The sequence below is a fragment of the Delphinapterus leucas genome, chromosome 15 (genome assembly GCF_059928025.1).
Source record: "Delphinapterus leucas isolate spDelLeu-1000000601 "Yukka" chromosome 15, BTC_Dleu_Yukka2, whole genome shotgun sequence".
Taxonomy (NCBI): Eukaryota; Metazoa; Chordata; class Mammalia; order Artiodactyla; family Monodontidae; genus Delphinapterus; species Delphinapterus leucas.
The window spans coordinates 31,942,605-31,964,888 of record NC_143143.1 but is presented as its reverse complement, the minus strand read 5'-3'; the positions used below and the strand labels follow the sequence as shown (position 1 = coordinate 31,964,888).

The 22,284-nt window shown below is 44.4% G+C and overlaps 1 protein-coding gene across 1 annotated transcript in view; it reads left to right on the top strand.

The window, feature by feature from the left end:
* The first annotated feature begins 12,431 nt into the window (after nt 1-12,431).
* RBFOX1 (RNA binding fox-1 homolog 1) overlaps nt 12,432-22,284 on the top strand; it is a 180,694-nt gene continuing 170,841 nt past the window's right edge. Inside the window, exon 1 of the mRNA XM_022552334.2 lies at nt 12,432-12,936. Coding sequence (XP_022408042.2) covers nt 12,478-12,936 — 459 coding nt within the window. The 5' untranslated portion in view covers nt 12,432-12,477. The remainder of the gene's footprint in view (nt 12,937-22,284) is intronic.

The window sequence follows — 22,284 nt, the reverse complement described above, 5'->3', positions numbered from 1 at the left end:
TAAGCAACATCCACAGTGGAGCGGGTACCTCTCTGAGCTACTTGGTGCTGGCCGTATGTACAGCGACCTCCTCTCTTACAAAAAAAAGTTGCTTTACACCAAATCTATTAATTTCCTATTTTAGAAGCAGACAGAGAATCCCCTGGATAGCTATGATGGAGTAAGTAACCCAGTGATATTATCCCAAGTCATATCTGCAGGGTAACTGTAAGCAAGCTGTTTAAGGGAACCCAAGCCATTCTTTTCCTTTTGTGGATTTGGCTAAATGCAGTAATATTAGCAGTGGTGTAAGTCTTTGAAATTCATCTTGAATATAAATTTGATACTAATATTACCCTGGTGGTAGTGGTAAGAACTTTTTTTCCCCTTCTTTAGAAAATAGCTGGCTGTGAAAGGAGATAGATTGTGAGGGTGAAAGGCCTGCTCAGGATTGAAGGTTTCCTCCATACCCAGGAGATGAAGGATCTTTACTGAATGATGATTTACAATGCGTTACCTGTTCCTTCCCTTATGAAAAGGTTTTTTGCTAATATATATTTGCTTGGTTCAATTGTCAATTAGTTTATCTGCCCTTCTGTCTCCACCGCCATATTTGGGACAGTGGTGGGCAGCTCCAGCTGTCACTCAGGGATAGATGGCAATGGCAATGAGGTGATGGTATTGATGCAAAAAATGACAGCTGAACTTTTGCTGCCCTAACTTCCTCTTGTGCTTGCAGCCATGTAGAGTACTGGTCCGACAATGTCAATTTCCTGGTTTTGACAGTTTCCTATAGTTATGTGAGAGGTTACCATTGGGCGAAACTGGATGAAGGAGACGGCAACTTTCTTGAATTTGTTTTCCAACTTCTTACTTTGGAGTCAGAATTGGATTGGTCCAAATATGAGTGTCAGCATGCACTATTGGGGTGGACTCAGATTATTTGCTTAGTGTTTCAAAGCTGCCCATGTATAAAATGAAGGTAATGATTGTGTCCCCATCCTGAGGCTGCAGGGTGCATTGAAGGAGTTACATTTATACAAAATTTAGGGCAATGGAAAGCATATGTTGAGAGCCGTTCTAATTATATTCTTGTTGTTATTAATAATGTTATAATCACCGTCATCGTCATTAGCACTGTTAACCTACTTAGGTTCTGCATCTTGGGATGGCAAGAACAAGATCTCATGCCTTTTTGGTAACCTCCAACTTTGGCTGGGATACTTCAGAAAATATTTTGTGATTGAATTGCTCTACCAACCCTTACAGATATCACCCCTCATCTTAGCCAACAAAGAGGTCAGTCGTAGCATCTTTGAAAGGACTTGAGCTTTGGAGAAAGACATGGATTTGAGGGCTGCATCTGCCACTTACTAGCTTCCAGACTTTTTGCTTCTCTTTCTGTGAAATGGGTGTGATAAAAATAAGGTTAGTAAAAACATAGTTCCTGTAGAGATGAAGTTAGATAATGTATTTCAAGTGACTACCATTGTCTAATGCTTAGAATGAACTCAATGAATAACAGCTGCTCTGGCTGCTACTTTTTATTAATAATGGACAATAATAAGGCATTTACAGCTATTTCACAGACAGAGAGGTGAAGCCCTATGCTGCTTGGCTTTCCAACAAGAAATCTTCAGTACGATGTTGGGGTGTTTCAACAGGGAAATTTTTTTCAACAGTGCAGAGCAGCATTTGATGGTTTGACCTTGTTTCTCAGGGCCCTGAGGTGCTGGGTGAGTCAGAGCATGTCTTGGTCCTAGGAGGGACAAAGGGACTAGCTTGGGAATTTTTCATGCCACAAAACATTTTGAATATGTACATGTGCGTGTTATCCTTTGAAATGTTCAGAGCAACATCTGTGAGAAAAACAGCAGAGGTTGCTGCCCTCATGAAGTTTACAGTCTAGTTGGAGACAGACCTCAAAATATATGTAATATAAAAATATACGTAATGTCAAAATCAAAATGTATATCATGTCAGACTTTGACAAGGATTTTAAAGGACAAGTCAGGGCCCTCTGAGACCCTGGGGCTGCAGTGAGCAAGCTAAGAAAACCCATGTTCTTAAGTGCCTGGTGTTGTTGGCTGGGAACTTCACTTGCTCCAGAGGCTGCAGATTTTTCTGAGATAAGCACGTTTCTCTTTGGAAATATCACCTCATAAGAAACCATATCAAGGCTACTGACTAGCACAGTGCCATAAATATTTGATTGTCACTAAGTTTTAAGGAGTTGAGAAAAACAACCTCTACTGCCTTCTGTGGCTCCAAATGGAAAGTCAGGATGGAACATTTTGCAAACATGACACCTCATCATTGCAAGCCTGCCGCCTACTCGGCTGGTTTGTATATCTGGGGCTGGTGTTTGCCAGCCGCAGCAAGATGGCTCCTGGCCTCTCTCTCTCTGCTTCCCAGTTGAGGCCGGGAAAGTGAAATGAAACAAATTGCTTTCACTTGAATCTGTGAAACGGATTCCTATTACCTTTGTTGTCTGTTTGTTTTTTGTGAATTATGGCCTCAGAGCAATTTCAGAGTTCTTTGTCCAAGAGATGCTTTTTTTTGTAAGCCAGTGTAGTTAGGAAACCAAGGTTTGTATGTTGACCTAATTGAGGTCAGATTTGAACCCATCTCCAACTGTTTAAGGATGTCTGGTGGATTTGGGTAACTAGCACTTACTGGTTGTGTGAGTGGGAGGGAGTAACCCCACCTCCCTTTTCGTGACAGTATGTACCACATTGGGTTCTTACTAAATAAAATAATTATAAACAAACAAGCAATGCTGCTTTGGTGAATTTTGTATCCTCGGTGCTGAGAGCAATGACTAGTACATACTTAGTGCTCAAGGAAAGTGTTCTTATCATCATCACCATCATCTTCACCACCATCATCATCTCCATCCTCCACCTCACATCATCATCATCTCCATCTTCATCTTAGTATGGATTCAGTGGCAGGAATTCTTCAATAAGACTAAATCAGGTTCAAGTTCTGGTTCTGCCACTTACCTAATTTACTAACTCCCATACTGGGAAATATTTCTTCAACTGTTTGGAGCCTCAATTTTCTTACCTTTAAAAGAGACCATAATATCTATCTCTTGGGGGTGGTTGTAGGGATTAAAGTGCCTGGCACACAGTAGAATCCAACGCACCTCCCCTTGTGTTCTCCAGAGGAAGCACTTTGCTGGACCAGAAGGGGGGCCAATTTCATCCCCACAATGGGGCATATATGCTCACAGGGCTTTCTAGATTATAAAACACATTCCTGTAGATTTTATCCCTAGAGAATCACAAGACCCTCATCGGGAAGAAGAATATATATTATGGTTTATATTAATCAACGAGGAAACGGGGTACATGGAGGTTGAATGACTTGCCAATAGTTCCACCATTATGCTCCTGGCTTTTCAACACTTGTCTCTGATTCCATAGTCACAGCACCAATAAAAGGTTAGAAGGTAACAAACAGGGAAATTACCCAGCATAGTGTTTTTTTATTTATTTTACTGCAATCCATAAAAGATTTTATGTCACAACCCAATTCACCCACATAAAAGTTTCATGAAACAGTTCCTTACTCTTTTCTATTCTTTTCCAGTGTGGTATAGTTTATTTCATTTAAAGAATGTTGGTGTGATAACCCCTACATGGGTTCTGCATCCCAAGGGTTCACACCTACAGTTTGAAAAACCCATAACATTTCCCCCCGAGACGGTGTATCGGGATAACCTGGGGCACTTTTACACAGTGCCCAAGCCTGGATCCCGCCCTTGGATATTTTAAGCCAGTGGGTCTGGGGTGGAGTCCTAGCATCTGGCTCTATAAGAAAACCCCAAATGACCTGATGGTCCACAGGCTAAGGAACAATGTCCTGTTACATCACTCTGATTGTTTCCACCTGAAACACTCTTCTCTGTTGGGTGTTTTGACTTTTTTTTTTTTTTTTTGCATTTTCTCTATCACTTCCCAGAACACCCTTCACCAGGGAATTTGTCTATCTTGGTCTCATCCCTTTTGCCTTCTAGGAGAAAGTAAGACCCCCTATACCTAGGTTGAAGGACAGAAGTTTAGCTTTTCAGTTGTCAGTGGGACAAGGAGCTCATGGTTCATGGGAATGACTGCTGAGTCCTCATATTGGGCAGGAGGCCTGTGAGGAAGGGGCTCTGGTCCTCTGACGGTGTGGCTCTGAGAGGGGAGCTGACACATCCCTTTAAGGAACCCGAAAAGGCTGCTCAATTTAATCCTGCATTAGAGGCATCCCCGGAGTGTGATTGGAAATGGAAATGTAAGGATGGCACAAATACCGTTTATCCAGATTTTTCTTTCCAACCCTGGGGAGCTGGGAATTTAAAACAAACAAACAAATCACCCAGGGGCTCCCTGAACTAGTACCACCGACAGATCAGCAGGAAAGTGGAATTCTTCCGGGCAGCCTCCTCTACCCTCACCTCCTCCTCTGTTATACAATTTAATTACAAGTTTAATCACTTCAGAAACCCCATCCATTCCCTCCAGTGTAGTGAGATGTCTCCTTTCCAAGCAGGCGTCTCGGCGATAAGCAGCTGTCCATGGGAATGGTGGATGGGACTCTTGAAACCTCTCCCTCGACGAGCCAGAAAGACATGACTAAATAAAACCTGAAATTGTGTTGACATTTCGCTGTGGTTGTTGTAGTTTTAATAATAGAGGAGGAACAAAGTATTTGTAGCTTTAGATGAAGAGGCAGCATTTGGCATTGAAATCACTGGGGATTTTTTGTACGAGGTTTTATTTTTGCTTATTGGGAGAGAAGAAAAAAACAATGAGCTAGGGAGAGACAGAAGTTCAAGAAGACAAGGGAAAAGCAAGATGGCCCTGCTTTTCCTTCATGGCCTTGATCACCACTGGGGTTCTGTGGTCAACTGTGGGTTCCTTTCTTGAAAGCCTGCTTCTCCTGTTGCCTGTTTGGTCCTTAGGAACAAAGATGGCTTTGGATTTCACTCACCACGTTATTGCGTGTGATGAATGAATCTGTTTCTATAGCGCATCCTATGAGGCAGGGTGCCGTGTTTGTTTCCCCGTGATTTGATTTTTTAACATGATCTTCTCACAATTACCCTGTGAAGTCACTCATCATGCTCCCCATTAAACAGAAGCAAAAAAACTGGAGCCCAGGGCATTGCAGCAACTTGTCTGAGATCACACGGTGAGTCTGCCAAACAGCCAGGCCTCCAGATCTTCCAAACACTGGCCCATGACTATTTTAAGGTCAATTTACAATTAACCACTCAGCTTTGTTGTAAATTTATCCGCAATGTTCTCACGGTATTTTTTTTTTTTTTAATTTACCCATCACCATCTCTTTGAGCTCTGTCTTCATCCCTCTTCTGTCTCCTCCCCTGCTCCCCCCGGTGTCCCCCCCCCACCTTGAAAATATTTCAAAAATAGGATAGTCGCAAGCTTCCCAGTGGATTCCCTAACTTTGCATACCATATATTTAGTTTAGTAATGAAAAATTGCAGCTCCAGGCAGCGCAGAGGGTAGCATTTCTAATGTTTTAAACAGCTATTAACGTAGTGGAGTGCTGTGCGGGTTTTTCCGTTCCTCTTCTGTGTAGTCATCTGCTCAGTGTATGCTCTGAGACTGCGAGCAAGGGCCAGAGGAGGGGCAAGCTGTGACTGATGGGCCAGGCTCAAGGAAGGAGTCCCATCTGGGGTTGGTTTGGGGAGCAGTCAGTAGTTGAAGGGGAGGTCAGCCAGGCAGCCTCGGCGCCCCCCTTCCACACCCCCACCGTCCCCACGTCGCACAGCGCACACACCCTGGCTCGTGATCGAGGCTTGCTTCAGGCACATGATTTGTGGTGTGACACTAGAACAGCTGCTAAGTTTATGGAGGAGAAAGGAAGCAGGATGGTACAGCAGGTATTCTTCCCCCATTTTCTATTTTACTCGAAATTGTGATTTGAATGAAGCGGAAGCCTTTCCTTGTATTAAGTCTCTGTTATTCTCTCCATGATGTGGATTCTGCTCCTTGAATCATGACGGCGGTGGGGGGCGTGGGGGGGGGAGGAAAGGATTTTCAGCCGAGTGTGTGTGTGTGTGTGTGTGTGTGTGTGTGTGTGTGCGTGTGTGTGCGCGCGCGCGGGCTTTTCTGCTTGATGGGTGGAACTGAGCCGGTCTTAGAACCAGCAGGTTAATGATGTAATTTTGCATTTTCCTTCTTGGTTTCCATGCCCCCAGGGGGCATGATGCAGTTTAGTTCTTTTCCATCCAGCAGTGGAGGCTTTCTCTGAATATGCAATTCTTCAAGAAATATGCCGTTTCTTGCCAGAGAAGTAGAACAGACCAGGCTAAGAAACTAAAGTAAACCAAACTGTCAGCAAGACGGAAAACTGCAGGCAACGGAGAATGGATAGTTTCCTCCTGCAAATCCAAGTTGGTGGGGGGTCCCGTGGCAGGAGAGGCTGCTTTCCTAGGCGGCACAGACAGATGTAATCAACTGGTTTATGAGGATTGAACCATTCCTGTGCCTTTCTTCATTATAGGGGCTGTGTTTAGGCCAGAAGAGGTTTGGGGTGGGGGGACAAGAAGTGGACTGGGGACAAATAGATTCCAGAAGCAAAAGGAGAAAGGATGCACCAGAAGTTTGACAGAGCTGGGAAAACACACACACACACACACACACACGCACACAGAAGAGAAAGAAAAATACTTAAAGTACACCTTGGCAGGCACTTTTCCTCCTCGGTGAAAGTCAGACAGTTACGGTGAAAAGAATAAATCCATTTCATGTTCTGCCACGTAAAGGCTATTTTCTGCAATTGAAATGTGGTTTGCATTAGATTCTGAGCCAAAATATTTTGCCAAGTCTGATGGGCTGCCTCTCTTGGTTCATTTTTTAGTTTCCCAAAACTACTTTATTAAAGCACTAAGGGCCATGCACGGGAGAAAGGTGATGTCTGAAAAGAAACCAAAAAAAAAGCACCTCCCATTTTCTCTCTGACTCTGCCTCCTGAAAAAATTAAGGGTGTAGGATGTTCTAGTGACCAAGGAAATTCTCCTTGTATTTGAGGGACATCTCTCTGAACGCCTGCACGCAGCGGGGTCCACACACTATGCTAATGGTCAGATTACGGTATTTGTCTTAAAATAGCAATAATATCCTGGCTACTTCGTGCTTCAGTAAAATATTTAAATTGACATGGCATTTTTTTTCCTTTGGTGAATCAGACTTGGTTGCATTTTAATAACCCTTCTTCTCTCTGTAACTGGAGTACAAACTACCTGTCGGGTTGTCGCAGGTAATGAGGGGTCCCCCGTTATCATCTGGCTGCTGTTGGGTTGCTGTTCTAATTGAGGTTTGGTGTATGAGGACAAAGAAGTTTCTTCTGCATTTATCCTAATGGATGTTCTTGATTTCAAGCTCCTGCCCAGTTCTGCAGCAGCAACGGTGGGTTTTAAAACATAAGGTCTTGGCTTCTTTTCCCCCCTTTTGTGTATTCGGCAGCAACCCAGCAAAGTCCAGGCCCTGAAAATTAGACGCTAGGTTTGCAAAATCACTTGAAGCACTCCCTTGATAACGTGGGGCTACATGCAAAGCACAATCACCCTCCCCATCAACTCAGAACAGCCACAAGCACCCTGACTCAGTAAATATCAGAATCTCTGTGATCGTTGCCCTTATTTAGGGAAAAGTGTGGGTGGGCATCAGAGTAGAAGAAAGAAGGCAGCTTCTGCAAATGAGGGAACGTCTAACCAGAACGCTCCAAATAACTGTTGCCTGTCACTGCCACCAGTGTGAAATTGGCTTCAGCCTTCCAGCAGGAGCTTGTTCACGTGCCCGAGATTTACCTTGACCTGGAGTGGAAAAGGTGCCCATAATGTGAATATGTTTTTCCAGAAAATCCATTTTAGCCAAGCTGAGTATCCAGGAACATCACTAGGGAGGAAAGAAAGACATCTCCGAAGCCCTTTGAAGGTGAAAAATAATTCCGTAGGAAGTACAGTGATCTTAATTAAATATTAGCTGTAATTAGCCCAAAGTGCAAATGTTGGGAATATTAATTAGGGTTCCTCTGGAATGACTGTCAGTATTAATAAGTAACCGTGTGGGGTCCCACCAACATCTGTTTGAGAACTCCAGGAACGGGAGTGCATCCCAAGTTCTATGGACTTGAATGCTACCTGGAGGTTCCCTGGCTACCATGGACGTCATCTCTAGAGGTGGGCACCCGTGGTTTGCCAGAATGGCATAAGTTTTGGTAGAGGTTGGTGGTTTGCCCTGGCTCCAGTGGTGCCCCTACTTGGCCCTTGCCCTTGGCCCTTGTAGCCTCAGAGCCTTCGGAAGCCAGGCTTTGGGCTTGAGGTGGCAGAAGTTTCCCAGGCTGCTGCTCTAACACACCAAGGGTTACCCCTCGCCTCCCCCAGTCTGGCTACTGGAACCCTGGCCTCTTTGAATCAAATACCCTAGCACCTGACTTCCCCACAGGGTGTAACCTGCTACCAGGTGGAAAACGGGTCTCAGGGTCACGGTATACATGACAGAGAGCAGTTTATTTATTTAAAATTGGAAACGCATCTCCCCACCAGAGATCTTCTTTCCAGATGAGGGACGCCTTGGCGTGGGATAAACCCGGGCTCTGGTTCAGCTCTTGGCTTCCCTCAGAGGTACTTGTGACTGCAACCTCGTAATATTATTTACCAGCTCTGGGCTACAGTATCCTTCACAACAAAATAAAGTGGGATCAGAGATGCAGTGCATGCAAAGCAGAGAGTCTAGACCTTGGCACTATTAACCTTTGGGCCAGATAATCCTTGGTTGTGGAGGGGGTGCTGTCCTGTACACTGTAGGATGTCTAGCTGCAGCTCTGGCTTCCACCCACTAGATGCTGGTGGTATCCCTTCCTACTCAGTTGTGACAAACAAAAGTGTCTCTGGTCATTGCCTAATGTCTCCTGGGGATCAGTCACCCTGCTAAGGACTCCTGATGCAAAGCATGCAGCACTGTGCCTGGTGCCTGCTAGGTCTGAGTGTCACTCAGTTTGTTTTCTGAGTTCTGGTTTGGAGAAGAGGATGCCTTTCAGATGGAACACAGAAGTCTGAAGCCATCATAGGTCTTCGCACAAGCCCACTTCTGAGTTTGAAGCACGTGTGTATACAATGCAGAGACCTGGTGATGGAAAGCACATTCTGAAAAAGATTCTACTGCACCTTTCTTCCACCATCCTTAAGGTCTGGCTGAGCCACCCCCTCCTTGGTTTAGGTAGAAGGCACCCCCTTTCCCTCCCTACTTCACCACCAACTGTATTTCCTGCCCAAACTATCTGTGCAACAACAGCTGTTTTGTTTTTTTTTAACATCTTTATTGGAGTTTAATTGCTTTACACTGGTGTTAGTTTCTGCTTTAAAACAAAGTGAATCAACTATACATATACATATATCACCATATCTCCTCCCTCTTGCATCTTAACTGATGTCCCCATATTTCATGATAACTCTGCCACAATGATTAGAAAACTTTTCCTGCAAAGGGCCAGATAGATAAATAGTTTAGACTTTGTGGGCTATATGGTCTCTGTCAGAGCAACTCAACTCTGCCATCAGAGCACAGTGACCATGGTTGTGTCCCAATAAAACTTTACTTACAAAAACAAGTCACAGGCCAGATTTCTTCCAGGGTTCGTTTGCTGATCCCTCTCCCATCCCCCCGCCCCCATCCTGTTGCCAATGAAGCCTGACAGAGCCCAGAGTCCACTAGCCAAGCATGCATTCACTTAGCAAACACCGGTGTATGTTGACTTCGCAGCCAGCGTGCTGCTGAACCCTGGAGATGGAACAGGGAATGTGACACAGTCTCCCACCCTCAGGACGCTCACAGGCTAATCAGCAGGCGACAGCGGTACCTGGAGTTGCGTGGGAGGTGACCACAAGCTGCAGTGTAGAGGGCAGGCAACTGATGTGGCTTAAGTGTCAAGGAAGACTTGCTGGCAAGCTCTTGATCTGGGACCTCAAAGAGAAGCCAAGGAAGGCTAGCCAGGGAAGGGAGTAGGGGAGGAATTCCCAAGCAGAGGAGGCAGTGAACAGGATGGTGTCGAGAGGATGGAGAGACCACAAGCTTCCTGAGGGCAGCCCTTCCCGCTCCAGTACAGAGAGAGGTCAGATCCTAGCAAGGAGCTGTTGCTGTTTTGCAGCTTGTAGGATTGGTTCACTCCTCCTGAGACTGTTTTGCAGTGAGGAAAGGCCATGTGGGCATATATGTACCCGTGGAAGTGTTTCTACTGAAGGTGGAGAAAGGAAAGCTTTGTCTTTTATGACCATCTCTCTCTACCATTGATCCTGTGATCATTTCATGCTCCCCTGGAGTTTTCACAAGTCTGTCTTTCAATTCGGAGACAAGCGAGGTGGGAGGTAGGGGAGGCTGAAACGGACCTTTGGGCAGAAGTGGAATCTGTCCCGGTGATTTTCTCTTTGGAGCGTTCTCAAGGTCCCAAAGTTTCTAGGGTTTCTTGTCAGCCAGAAAGAAGTAGCATCTGTATGGCCTTTTCTGTGCACAAGGATGTATTCCTTGAGCAGCCCTGTAGAAGAGAAGAACGCTAGTCAGCTCATATACAGAAGAGGATTTTTTCTGGTATTAGTCAAGACATTTTCGGTTGCAAGTAACGGAAAGGCGGGCTTACACTAAATAAGACATTTACTGACTCATGAAACTTAAACAGCAGTGTTACTCACTGCAGGAAAAGCTGGATCCAAGACTTCAAATGATGTCAGCAGGACTCAGTTGATCTGTTTCTCCATTTCTGGGCTCCGTTTTCCTCTGCGTTGGCTTCTGCTTTAGGGAGGCTCCCTTCAAGAGGCAGTTCTTGGCAGCTCTAGGCTTAACATTATTTTTCCAGCTGCCAGTCATCGAAGTGAAAGAACTTCCTCCCCAAACTCCAGCCAAGTCCCAGGATTAAGCCTCACTGGAGTTGCTAGGGGTTAGGTAGATGGGCATAAGCCCAAGTCACTGTGACCATTAAGAGTGGAGCCCTCTGGTTAGCCAGGCAGGGTAACATGACCACATCTAGAGTTAACCAGAGATGGGCCCAGCCACATCTGCACAATGTGGGGACTGGGAGTGAAAGTGGCCCCTAAAAGGAAACCGGGCTTGTCCTGGAAGAGGAGTGAACAATGAACGGCAATGACAGTAAATGTGGTTTCCCAAGGACGGACGCGGTTAACTTTCCACGCCGGTCGATGCAACCCCAGCACAGACAGACCCGTTCAGCCCCAAGTGCTATGAAAACACGTTGCCAAGAAAGAAACGGCTGTTTATTTTTGCTTCCTATGGCACAGACATTTGGAGAAATTAGTCTGGGGGAGGAAAGGGCCTGAGGGGAGTGTTTTCACTTGTAAAATGTTTTAAACTTATCCTAAGTGTCGTTCTCTTCCAAGTGTCATCTTTAACATTCCAATTAAGGTTCCTTCTAAACAAATGCACCAGCTCCTTGCACTGCTCTGAGAATAAACTTTTTTCCCCCTCTCTGTCATAATGGTTTTTGCTGCACTCAAGTTGCTTTGGCTGAAGAAGCTCTCAAATGTTGGTGGCGGGAACCCAGGAGATGTGAGCAGTTCTGACACTTCTGCCCTGGTATCGTTATAGGAGGGCTGAAGTCACATCTCACTGACCACAGACAATGGGAGACGCAGCTATTTGGTGTGCTTAATTGCTAAGCTTTCTCTCTCTCTCTCTCTCTCTCTCTCTCTCTCTCTCTCTCTCCTCTTTCTGACTGCGCGATCCCATTTCTTCTTAAGACCGTGGAAAATTTAGACCTTTGGGTTACAGTCCCTGATGCCTTGTGTGTGTGTGTGTGTGTGTGTGTGTGTGTGTGTGTAGGGTAGTAAAGTTATGGGAGTCCAGGTGGAGAGAGAGAGAGATGCTTCCTGAAATGGAAGCATTTGAATTCTTTTTTTATTCTTTTGACTTGCCTATAAGTATCACACTGCATGTTTTGCCTAGATGTGAAGGGCGAATTGTTACATAATACTCTGCTTATAAAAAAAATAATAAGTCAGGGAATGGGAGTAGGCATTGATTAATGAGGCTAAGAATTAAGTCCAGCATTTTGCAGAGATACTTAAAATGAGACAATCACAGAAGGCCATCTTTGTCCAAATTAGGCCCTGAATTTTCATCAGCCGCTTCATGTTGGCACTGGGAACATCGAACACACACACACACACACACACACACACACGCACGCTGTGACCATTGCAAGGACCACCACCCCCGTCCCATTATGTGAGCCAAATCACATAAAATGTTGATTAAATTCAAATGCTTACATGAATTGTCTCTCCTCTCAAGAACACACACGTGCAATTTAATCGGTCTTGGCATTTTAAGTACCAAATCAAGGCTCTGCAGTCACCAGCGACAACTACATGCTCACAGGTCCCCAAGCGGGAATGAAATTAGAAAGATCTGCCAGAACAACCCAATCCAGGAGAGCGCATGCCCTCACAGCGTGTGGCTGTTGGGCTGGATGATTGGGAAAGGGTCTTCAACCCTTCAGAGCCTCGATTTCTGCATCTGTACAATGGGGCTCTATCTACAATGCTTACAGCCCCATCTGTACAATGGGGCTCTATCTACAATGCTTACTGCTTACAAAGCAGTTGTCCTTGTGCCTCGGGGGGAAAGTTTCTGCTTGGTGCCCACTCATGGTTTTCACTCCCTCTCTCTCTTTCTGATTTTCCAGGGTAATCAGGAAGCAGCAGCTGCCCCTGACACAATGGCTCAGCCTTACGCTTCGGCCCAGTTTGCCCCCCCTCAGAACGGCATCCCCGCGGAATACACGGCCCCTCATCCCCACCCCGCGCCAGAGTACACGGGCCAGACCACCGTTCCCGAGCACACGTTAAACCTGTACCCTGCCGCGCAGTCGCACTCGGAGCAGAGCGCAGCGGACACGAGCGCGCACACCGTCTCGGGCACCGCCACAGTAAGTGCGCACTGGCCTCCGGGGGCGCGCTGGGACCCCAGGGTTCCGGGAATGGCAGCGGGGCGCACCGCCGTGCAACTGGTCGGGGTTGGGGGGTGGAGGCTCTCTCCCGCAAAGCAGCCCCTAAGCTCATCCTTGTCATCCCAGCCCCGCCTAGTTCACCTTACCGACGTGCATCTTCTCCTGGCACTGATTTAAATCAACACATTTTCCATTAACCGCGTGTATTTGTGAAGGGAAACGTTTATCTCTTTTCTGCTTCTATAGTTTTGCTTTTTCTGGAATTATGTTATCTGAGGGGAATCATACACTATGATTATGAGATTGTGACAATATAATCTTTTTTTTAAATGGCTTTATGGAGCTACCATTTACATACAATAAAATTCACCTATTCGAGGTGGACAACTCACCGATTATTATTGTATTTACAGAATTGTGCAACTATTGCTACAGTCTAGGAATATTTCCATCACCCCCAGAATGAATCTCCTGCCCATTGTAGCCACTCCCCATTCCCACCCCAGCCCTCCCTAGCCAAATTCGTTGGAAATTCACTCATGTTGTGGCTTGAGTCCCTAACATCGTTTTTATTTCAGAGCCCCCGGGGGTGTGGGTGGCCTAGGCCACCAAGGGGCAGCAGGAGTGAATTTTGCAGGACTGTTCTGCATTTTGATGGTGGAGGTGACACACCTCTATGCACCAAAAAGTCAGATTTATTGCATATGAATGGATGAAATGGATTGAAAACAAGCAAACAAACTGAAAAGAAACCGTTTATCACCACCATCAATAGAAACTAGTATTGCTGGCTATCCATAAAGGACAACCACCCTAAACAAAAATAACGATGAAAATTACACAATGTTTATTTATGTACCACCTAAAATAACCACACACCGTGCATACCGTAAGAGGTATATGTACACTTAGGAAAACTTGTTCTGTGGAATTCTTTAGAAGCCTGGACACATCCAGCTTCTAGTCCAGAACACTTTATAGGTGCAAGGCAATTGGGCCTGTTTCTTCTGCCCTCTGAGAAACTGGTATTTGCGAAGAAGTTTATTGGTTTGAAGCATGATATATTTCTTGTAGCCAAAGCAACCATTGACTAGCTTTGCTACCTGGTACCTCACTGATTTGCAGGTTAGGTTTGGAGATTTTTCAAAATAATGTAAATTTAAAATTTTTCTATTGCTTGTCCTCCCTTATTTATTGTGCCAAAATACATATAACATAAAATGTACTGTTTTAACCATTTAATCGTGTACAATCGGTGGCATTAAGTACATTCACAGTGTAGTGCAGCCATCAGCATTATCTAGTCCTAGACATTTCCATCACCCCAGAAGGAAATCCAGTATCCATTAGGCAGACGTCCTCCATTCCTCCCTCCCGCCAGACCCTGGGAACCACCCGTCTGCTTTATTTCTGCCTGGATTTGCCTATTCTGTATTTTTCCCCCAAATGAGATCATACCATATATGTCCTTTTGTGTCTGTCTTTTGCTTAACAGAATGTTTTCAAGGTTTATCCGTGCTGGAGCATGGATCAGTACTTCATTGTTTTTATATGACTGAATACCATTCCATGATATGGATAGATCCTATTTTGTTTATCCATCCATCCGTTGTTGGGCATTTGGGTTGTTTCTGCCTCTTGGCTATTGTCAATAATGCTGCTATTACCTTTTTAGTATTTGGCTGCTATAACTTAGGGATGGGTTCATTAAATGGGTTTGTGGATTTAGTAGGTGTTTATTGTTGTTGTGTTGACTACCTAGTGATGGAGTTGTTTATTTGTATGCTGGTTGTTTTGTCATAATCAATGGTGTTAGGGCTTGAGAAGGTTATTTTAGGACTAAAAAAGGTCCCATCAGACATCATTTATTAAGCCTCAACATGGACCAACCATACAAACTGCTATGGAAGTTTCATTCATTCACTCACAAATATTTATTAAGCATCTACTCAGGCCAGGACTCATACTTGATGATGTGGTTGAACCAAACATAAATGGTCCTTTCTCTCTTGTAACTTAGTGCCAGAGACAGAGAATAAACATGTAGCAATAAAATAGCTGTATAAACACACATTGTGATACGCGCTCTTAAGGAAAAAACAGGTGCTATGGGAGGCTAAAAAAAGATCAGAGGTACCACTTGTAAATGAGTAGTCTGGGAACATTTCTTCAAGGACATGATATTTAAGGGGAAAAGACAAAGCATCCAGGCAAAAGGAATACCAAGGTCAAAGTTTCCAAGGTTGGAAAGAGCTGGGCTTATTCAAAGAACTAAAAAAAAGGCAGTACGTCTAGGGCATATGAAGACAGATTGGCAATGGCAAAGGATAAAATGGGGGTTTTCCCCTGCAGGGATCGTATCCCGCAGGCCTAGTGGGTTCCATGTTGAAAGCTATGGGAAGCCATTGAAAAGAGTTTAAGCCAGAAAAGTTTAAAAAATGACATTTTGAAAGAAAGGGTTAATTGTACCTACCTTAAAGGAAATCTTAATCCAGCTGGGGAGTAGAGAAGCTCAACATCCTTTTCTCACAAAAAGAACTCTCCAGAGATCAACACGATTACATTTAAATTGCATATTGGATGTCCACAGGGCCCCAGACACTACAGGAGGTGAAATGATGAGGAGACAGGCTCCCTCCCTTAGAGAGGTTTTGGTCCACTAGAGAGTGTAGGATATGTGTTCTGTTACTTGTCATAATGTCGCAAGTTCTAGAGCATGGATTTCCAAGGCTTTATTGTATTATGATGATCGTGGAAGAAAACACTTTCTAAGAGATCTACCTCAAAATCACTGATGAAGCAGTATTATTTCGTAGGCTTCTTGTTGCTGTAACGGAAAGCTCAGTAGGGAATGTATCGGCTTATAAAACAAAAAATTCCAGACAAGTGCTGGCTTTAGACACAGCTTAGTTCTTGGCGTGCATCTATTAGGTTCCAGCTGCATCCATCTCTGCCTTTTCTTCCTCTTGCTCATCATTCTCCACTTCTGTGTGATGGTCCTTCAAGTTCAGGCTCTTGACATCACACCAGATTCCCAGTGAAAGACTCTTGGATTAGTCCGTACAAGCAAGCCTGGGAATCACTCTCTCTCTCTGGTTTGCGCAGTTCAGTGGCTGAAGCAGAGAATGGATGTCTCAGCCATGGGGCCACTGAGGAGCCCCACTCCCAAATACATAGACCAAGGATGGTTCCACTGGAGTCAATGGTAAGGTGCCTTTGGGACTTCTCGTGAAAGTTATTTAACAGACAGCAACTGGTCAGCACCAAAGGTAGTACGGTGATCCATTTGTATGGACAGGCCTGAATTGATTCATTTGTTGAGTGTAGGGAATGGAGAGAAGGTCAAGGACTGATCACTGGAGAACTCATAGGTGGTGAGGTTTGGAAGAAAAAGAGCTATTGAATGAGCTGTAAAGAGGGTACCCAGATGGGGGGTTGAACCAGGAGAGTGTTGTCATGGCAGCCTGGCAGATGTGAACTGAGAAGACATTATTGAAGCTGGCAGTGTGGACATCACTGAAGACCCAGGAGAAAGTAGCCTTAGTAGAGTATTGGGGAGAGATGCCAGGGGGCCAGGAGTTGAAGAATAAATGGGAACTATCAGAGTGGGTATGTACAGTACCATTGTAAACATTTGGAGGGAAGAGGAAAAAGAAAAGATAGCATTGGAAGAGCACAGATCTCAGAGAAAGCAGTTTGTAGGAGAGTGGATTTTGATTCACTGTTTACACTGCAGAGAATTGCGATGGGGAGGACAAGGAAGAAGAGATAGGGAATGATGACTCAAGAAAGAAAGTGACAAAGTATTTTAGAGGAAATAGGAAGGAATAGGACCAAGGGTACACAGATACAATAGGTAGTCTGGGAAAGGAGAAGAAATACTTTATTTTTTGCAGCTCTATTGACATATAAATGACATACAACAAACTGTGTGCAATTTGATGAGTATTGACATACGTACATAACTGTGGAACCACTGCCACTCTCAAGATAACAGACATGTCCATCATCCGAAAGTTTTTTTTTTTTTTGTAATCTGGAAACCACTGTATTGTTTGTTTGTCTGTTTGTTTATATTGAAGTATAGTTTATTTACAACATGTTAGTTTCAGGTGTACAGCAAAGTGATTCGGTTTTATGTATTTATATTCTTTTTCATTTTATATATAGTGGTTTGAGTAGTTTGTATCTTTCCATCCCAAACTCCTAATTTATCACCCCCCCCTTTTCCTTTGGTAACCGTACGTTTGTTTTCTTTGACCATGAGTCTATTTCTGTTTTTGTAAATAAGTTCATTTGTATCATTTTTTTTAGATTCCACATATGTAAGTGATATGATATGGTATAATATTTGTCTTTCTCTGTCTGATTTACTTCACTTAATATGATAATGTCTAGGTCCATCCATCTTGCTGCAAATGGCATTATTATTTCATTCTTTTTTATGGCTGAGTAATATTCCATTGTATATTATATATAACAGTATGGAGATTCCTTACAAAACAGAGTTACCATATGATCCAGTGATCCCACTCCTGAGCACATATCCAGGAAAAACTATAACTCGAAAAGATACACGCACCCCTCTGCAATCTTCCCTCTCCACCTCTGTCTCATTCCCAGGAACCAACTGATTGGCTCCTGTAGCTTAGTTTTCAGTTTCTAGAATTTTCTATCAGTGACATCAAACATCATATGCTCTTTGTTTTCTGGCGTCAGTCACTTAGCATCATGGTTCACAGATTCATCCATCTCGTTGCATGCATCAGTAGCCTACTCTTTGCATACCATTACGTAGAATGTGCCACAATTTGTTGATCCATTTACCTGTGGATGGGCATTTGAGTTGTTTTCCATTTGGGGCCACAAAAAAAATGGCCAACATTACAAATAAGGGCTCCCATGAATATTTGAAAACATTTCAATTTTGAAACAGAAGAGAAGTGTCATGGTCCATTCTGGCTGCTGTAACAAAACACCACAGACTGGCTTATAGACAGCAGAAATTTATTGCTCACAATTCTGGAGGCTGGAAGTCTAAGATCAGGGTACCAGATGGTCAGGTGAGGGTCCTATTCCTGGTTCAGAGCCTTTGCCTTTGCACATGGTGGGAGGAGTAAGGGGGCTCTGTAGGATCTCTTTTATGAGGGCACTAATGCTGTTCATGAGGGCTACACCCTCATGACCTAATCACCTCCCCAAAGCTCCACCTCCTAACATCATCACATGGGGCTTTAGGATTCCAACATGTGAGTCTGGGGCAGTGAATGGGGGACATAAACATTCAGACCATAGCAAGAATGAAGAATAAATGTGTGAGGAAACAGATAAATCTTGAGGTCAAGAGATGACCTGAGGAGGTCCCTCTATACTACCTTCATGCTCACTATCAACTGACAGAGAGTGAGAAAGGAAGGGATTTAGAAGCAACAGAATGATTCCTGAAATTGAGCAGACCTGCCAGGAATCTGGCTCATACAATTCTAGGGTTTTTGAAGGGCAGTAGGCAACTCTCTGACTTTGGGGAGTGTGAGTTTGTGGTGAGGCTGGTTATCCGGTGACTTTGTCTATTCCAGCAATGTTTGGGTGGCACATACTGCTTACAGGAAGTCTTCAAGGAAAGAGGACCATGATAAGGTGAAGCAGGAGGGGTTTTGTGGCTGATCCTGAAGGAAGTCTTAGGACATATACTCTTAGCTGGTGTGGGGAAAGAGCAGGCATCCTAAAAGGTGCCATCTTGTTTTCTGCTACAATTACATGCCTATGCTTTTCTCTCTTCTGCCAAAAGGAAAGATGTTTCTGTTGTCTGTGACCTACTTTTGAGTTGTAGTTCCCTGACCTGACTGAGCAGAACATAGTCTATGGCAAGTTTCTTCAAACTGTCTCTGCATCCTTGTGCATTTACCGGGGGCACCTTCTCTTCACTTAACCTCAAAGTGGGTCAGAGCCATGGTTCTCCCAACCCCGGAAAACATGGCCCTGTATTATACACCTGATTTATTCCCCACAGGGTAGAGTTGTACCTGAAACAACTCCAACTGTCCTTTGACAGATATGCACAGATATGTGCTTAATGCCGGTCTGAGGCCACTGGAGGGACCATCATTTCTTTGAAAAACAGAGTAGTTTGGGGTAAGAGAAAAGATCCATCCATCTGGTAGGCTCCAAGAACATCTAATATATGCACATGATTTAACACAAAGTGCAGGATCTGTAAAAGGGAAGCAGAATGCACCCAGAGCTCCCAGCCAGAGCTGAGGAAAGTACAGAGAGAAAAGACCTACCAGGTCATCCTTTCAGTTCCCCAAGGGCTGAGATGAGTCCCTGCAGGACATTTTTCTGCTGATTGTCTATTTAATGTGGGCCTCCAAACACATCATGGATCACTGTGCTGACAGAGCCAATGCTGTATTATATCAGATACTGCTCCTGACAAGGTATTTTACTCTTGACATATTATAATTAGAGATTTGCAAGTGGTGAATTCTCCATGTATCTCCAATAGCAACTTAACTTCTATTTTTATCACCTCTGCAGTCTGTCTAAAAGTCTCCCACCAGCTCCAGGATCTGATGGGAGAAACAATGTGAGTTTTAGAGCTTGGTCCCTGAGCTCTGGGCTATGTTGACAGAGAAAGGAGCTCTTTAAGGAGCCAAGTTCTTCTTGATCTTCAGTGCTTCCAACCGGAGTGCTAACTGTGTCTCCAGTTTTCATTAATGCCTTTAAGAAGATAAGACATGGCCTGGTGGCGACTTCCTCTTCTTAACCATTTACATACTGGCTCTGCTTTGGAAGCCAGTTGTGCAGCTAAGGTATGGGGAAAATTTCTCAATGCATTCCTTTTAGTTAACTAGCCATTATTATTATTATTATTATTATTATTATTATTATTATTGCAATTCAGGTTTGTGGTTTCAAAAAGTCACACACTAGAAAGTGTATATAATGAAAACTAAGATTTTCTCAGAAACAAGAGTCACCAGTTCTACCAGAAATGCTTTATGCAAACACAAGCATATGTCTTAGTCCGTTCAGACTGCTATAACAAAAATATTATAAATCGGCTGGCTTATAAACAACAGATACTTATTTCTCACAGTTTTGAGGCTGGGAAGTCCAAGATTGTGGCACCAGCAGATTTGGTGTCTGGTGAGAACCCACTTCCTGGTTCATAGAGGGCTGTCTCATTGCTGTGTCCTCACATAGTGGAAAGAGTGAGGGAGCTCTCTGGGGCACTAATCCCATTAATCAGGGCTCCACCCTCATGACCTGATCATCTCCCAAAGGCCCCCACTTCCAAATGCCATCACCTTGGGGGCTAGGATTTCAACATATGAATTTTTGGGGAATACAAACACTCGGTTTACAGCAGCCTGCTTGTCTATTTCTCCCTCTATCTCTAGTTTATCTCTCTCTGTCTCTAATTCAATCTTTACATCTTCTAACTTCTCACTAGTTCCATTCCCAAAAGGACAGCATTTAAATCTACTAAGCACCCACTTTGGCACCTTTTATATCTGGGAGGTCATTCTGTATCACGCTTTGCATTCTTTTGCATATTTGTCTGCCATCTTACATACAGAGGTCTCCCACTGATGGAATTTAGGTTCTTTCTGGGGTTCATCTTGCCATGTCATTATTCCCAGTCAGGCTGTAGTGAGCAGCTGAGTACAAATATTGCTGTCTACCTCCAGTGTCTCTGTGTGAGTGGTTAAAGGTACATGGGTTTAAATGTAGACATTACCCTCCAGAGAGCCCATGTACAGCCCACAGACAGTCCCAAGAAGGCCTGCTGCCCACAGCCTTAGCTAGCACAACACGCCACCCAACTCAGCTCACAGCCGTTCCACCTGTGTATGCTGGGCTGGAGACAGCCCCTCTCTAACAGAAGAAAGTAACTTGAGAGCTGCCTGGTCAGGGAAAAGAAAAGGAAAGGCTGCTGCCATTGATTGAGGCCTGCTGTGGTCACAGACCCTGCTAAGTGCTCTTTCAATCTCTCATCTCATTTTATCCTCACACCAAACCTTTTACATGATATTAGCGTTCCCCATTTTACACTGAGGGACCAAGTGGTTCAAGATGTCGTGGAGTTTGGAGGAGTTGTGATGGCAGAGTAGAGACCCTCACCAGATGTGGCCAGTGTCAAAGTCTAGACTTTCTTCAATCTCCAGGCTCTTCCCTACAAGTTCTCCCGGCCAGCAGCTCAGATGACCAGTGCCTGGGACCAGAGTGAACAATCTAGAACTTGCCCCGAGCCTGGGTCCTTCAGCCTGCTCTCCAATTTAAAGAAGCAGGTCAGCTAAGAACCTGGAATCTGGGTGTGTCAGGGTTCGCCCCTCTCTTTAACATTTCCAAGCTGAAGGCGCTTGGGCTGGTTGTTTGACCTCTCTGCTCTTATAGTCCTACTGTTCCCTTCCTCCACAGTGGCCCTGCCCTTCTCCAAATACCCTTCCTCTTCCCTTCGAAACAGTCATCAGAGACAAATTGTAAAGCACCAGAGAGTCCTTCCTCCTGTCGGAGGACTTTGGCATCCCCTGCTTACATTTAAAGTTTGGCAAAATCACTGAGGGATGCCAATCTAAAAATAGGGTAAGTAGCTACATCAAAACAGGAGACAGAGAATCACAGTCTCAGAAAGAACAATTTTCGCTCGTTGAACGTCAGGCTATGTTGTAATCATTTTACATGCACAATCTCAAGTCATCTTGACTCTCCATCACCAAAAAAAAAAAAAGAAAAAAAAAGAAAAGTGTGTTAAGAGGCATTGTCATCACCATGTTACAGTTGAAAAACCTGAGGCAAGTAACTTCCTGAAGGTCATTGTAGCTAACAGGTAGAAACCAGGGCTCCAAACCAGGTGTGGCAGACTCAAGATCAAAACTCTTTAGGACTCGAAGCCCAGAAGGCACCCCCAGGCAGGCCTGGGCACATACTCTGGGCTCTTCTGTGCATCCAGAGATGTGGCAGAAAAGAATGCTTTGCCTGGGAATTCCTCATTTCACCCTGGGAAGGGCCCCAGCAGACCCAAGCATGTGCAATATTACAGGCTTAGTGCGGTCTCTTGTTTGAGACCAGTGCCTTGAGCAAACTCCAATAATATGTTTCAGTGGCTTCAAAATTGTCTTTTCAGATGACAGTGTAGCTGAGCTGTTTTGTCAATATCAGTTCTGCTCTCCTAAGGTTCACATTTACTTTAAGGACACAGGTACTGCTTCTTGTTCCCTCGTGAGGCCGAGTATTAATGCCTTTGCCTCCTGTCTTTGCTTTAGAATAAATGGTCTGTGGTTTTCAGGATGAATTGAAGGCCTGTGTTACCCAATTCCAGGG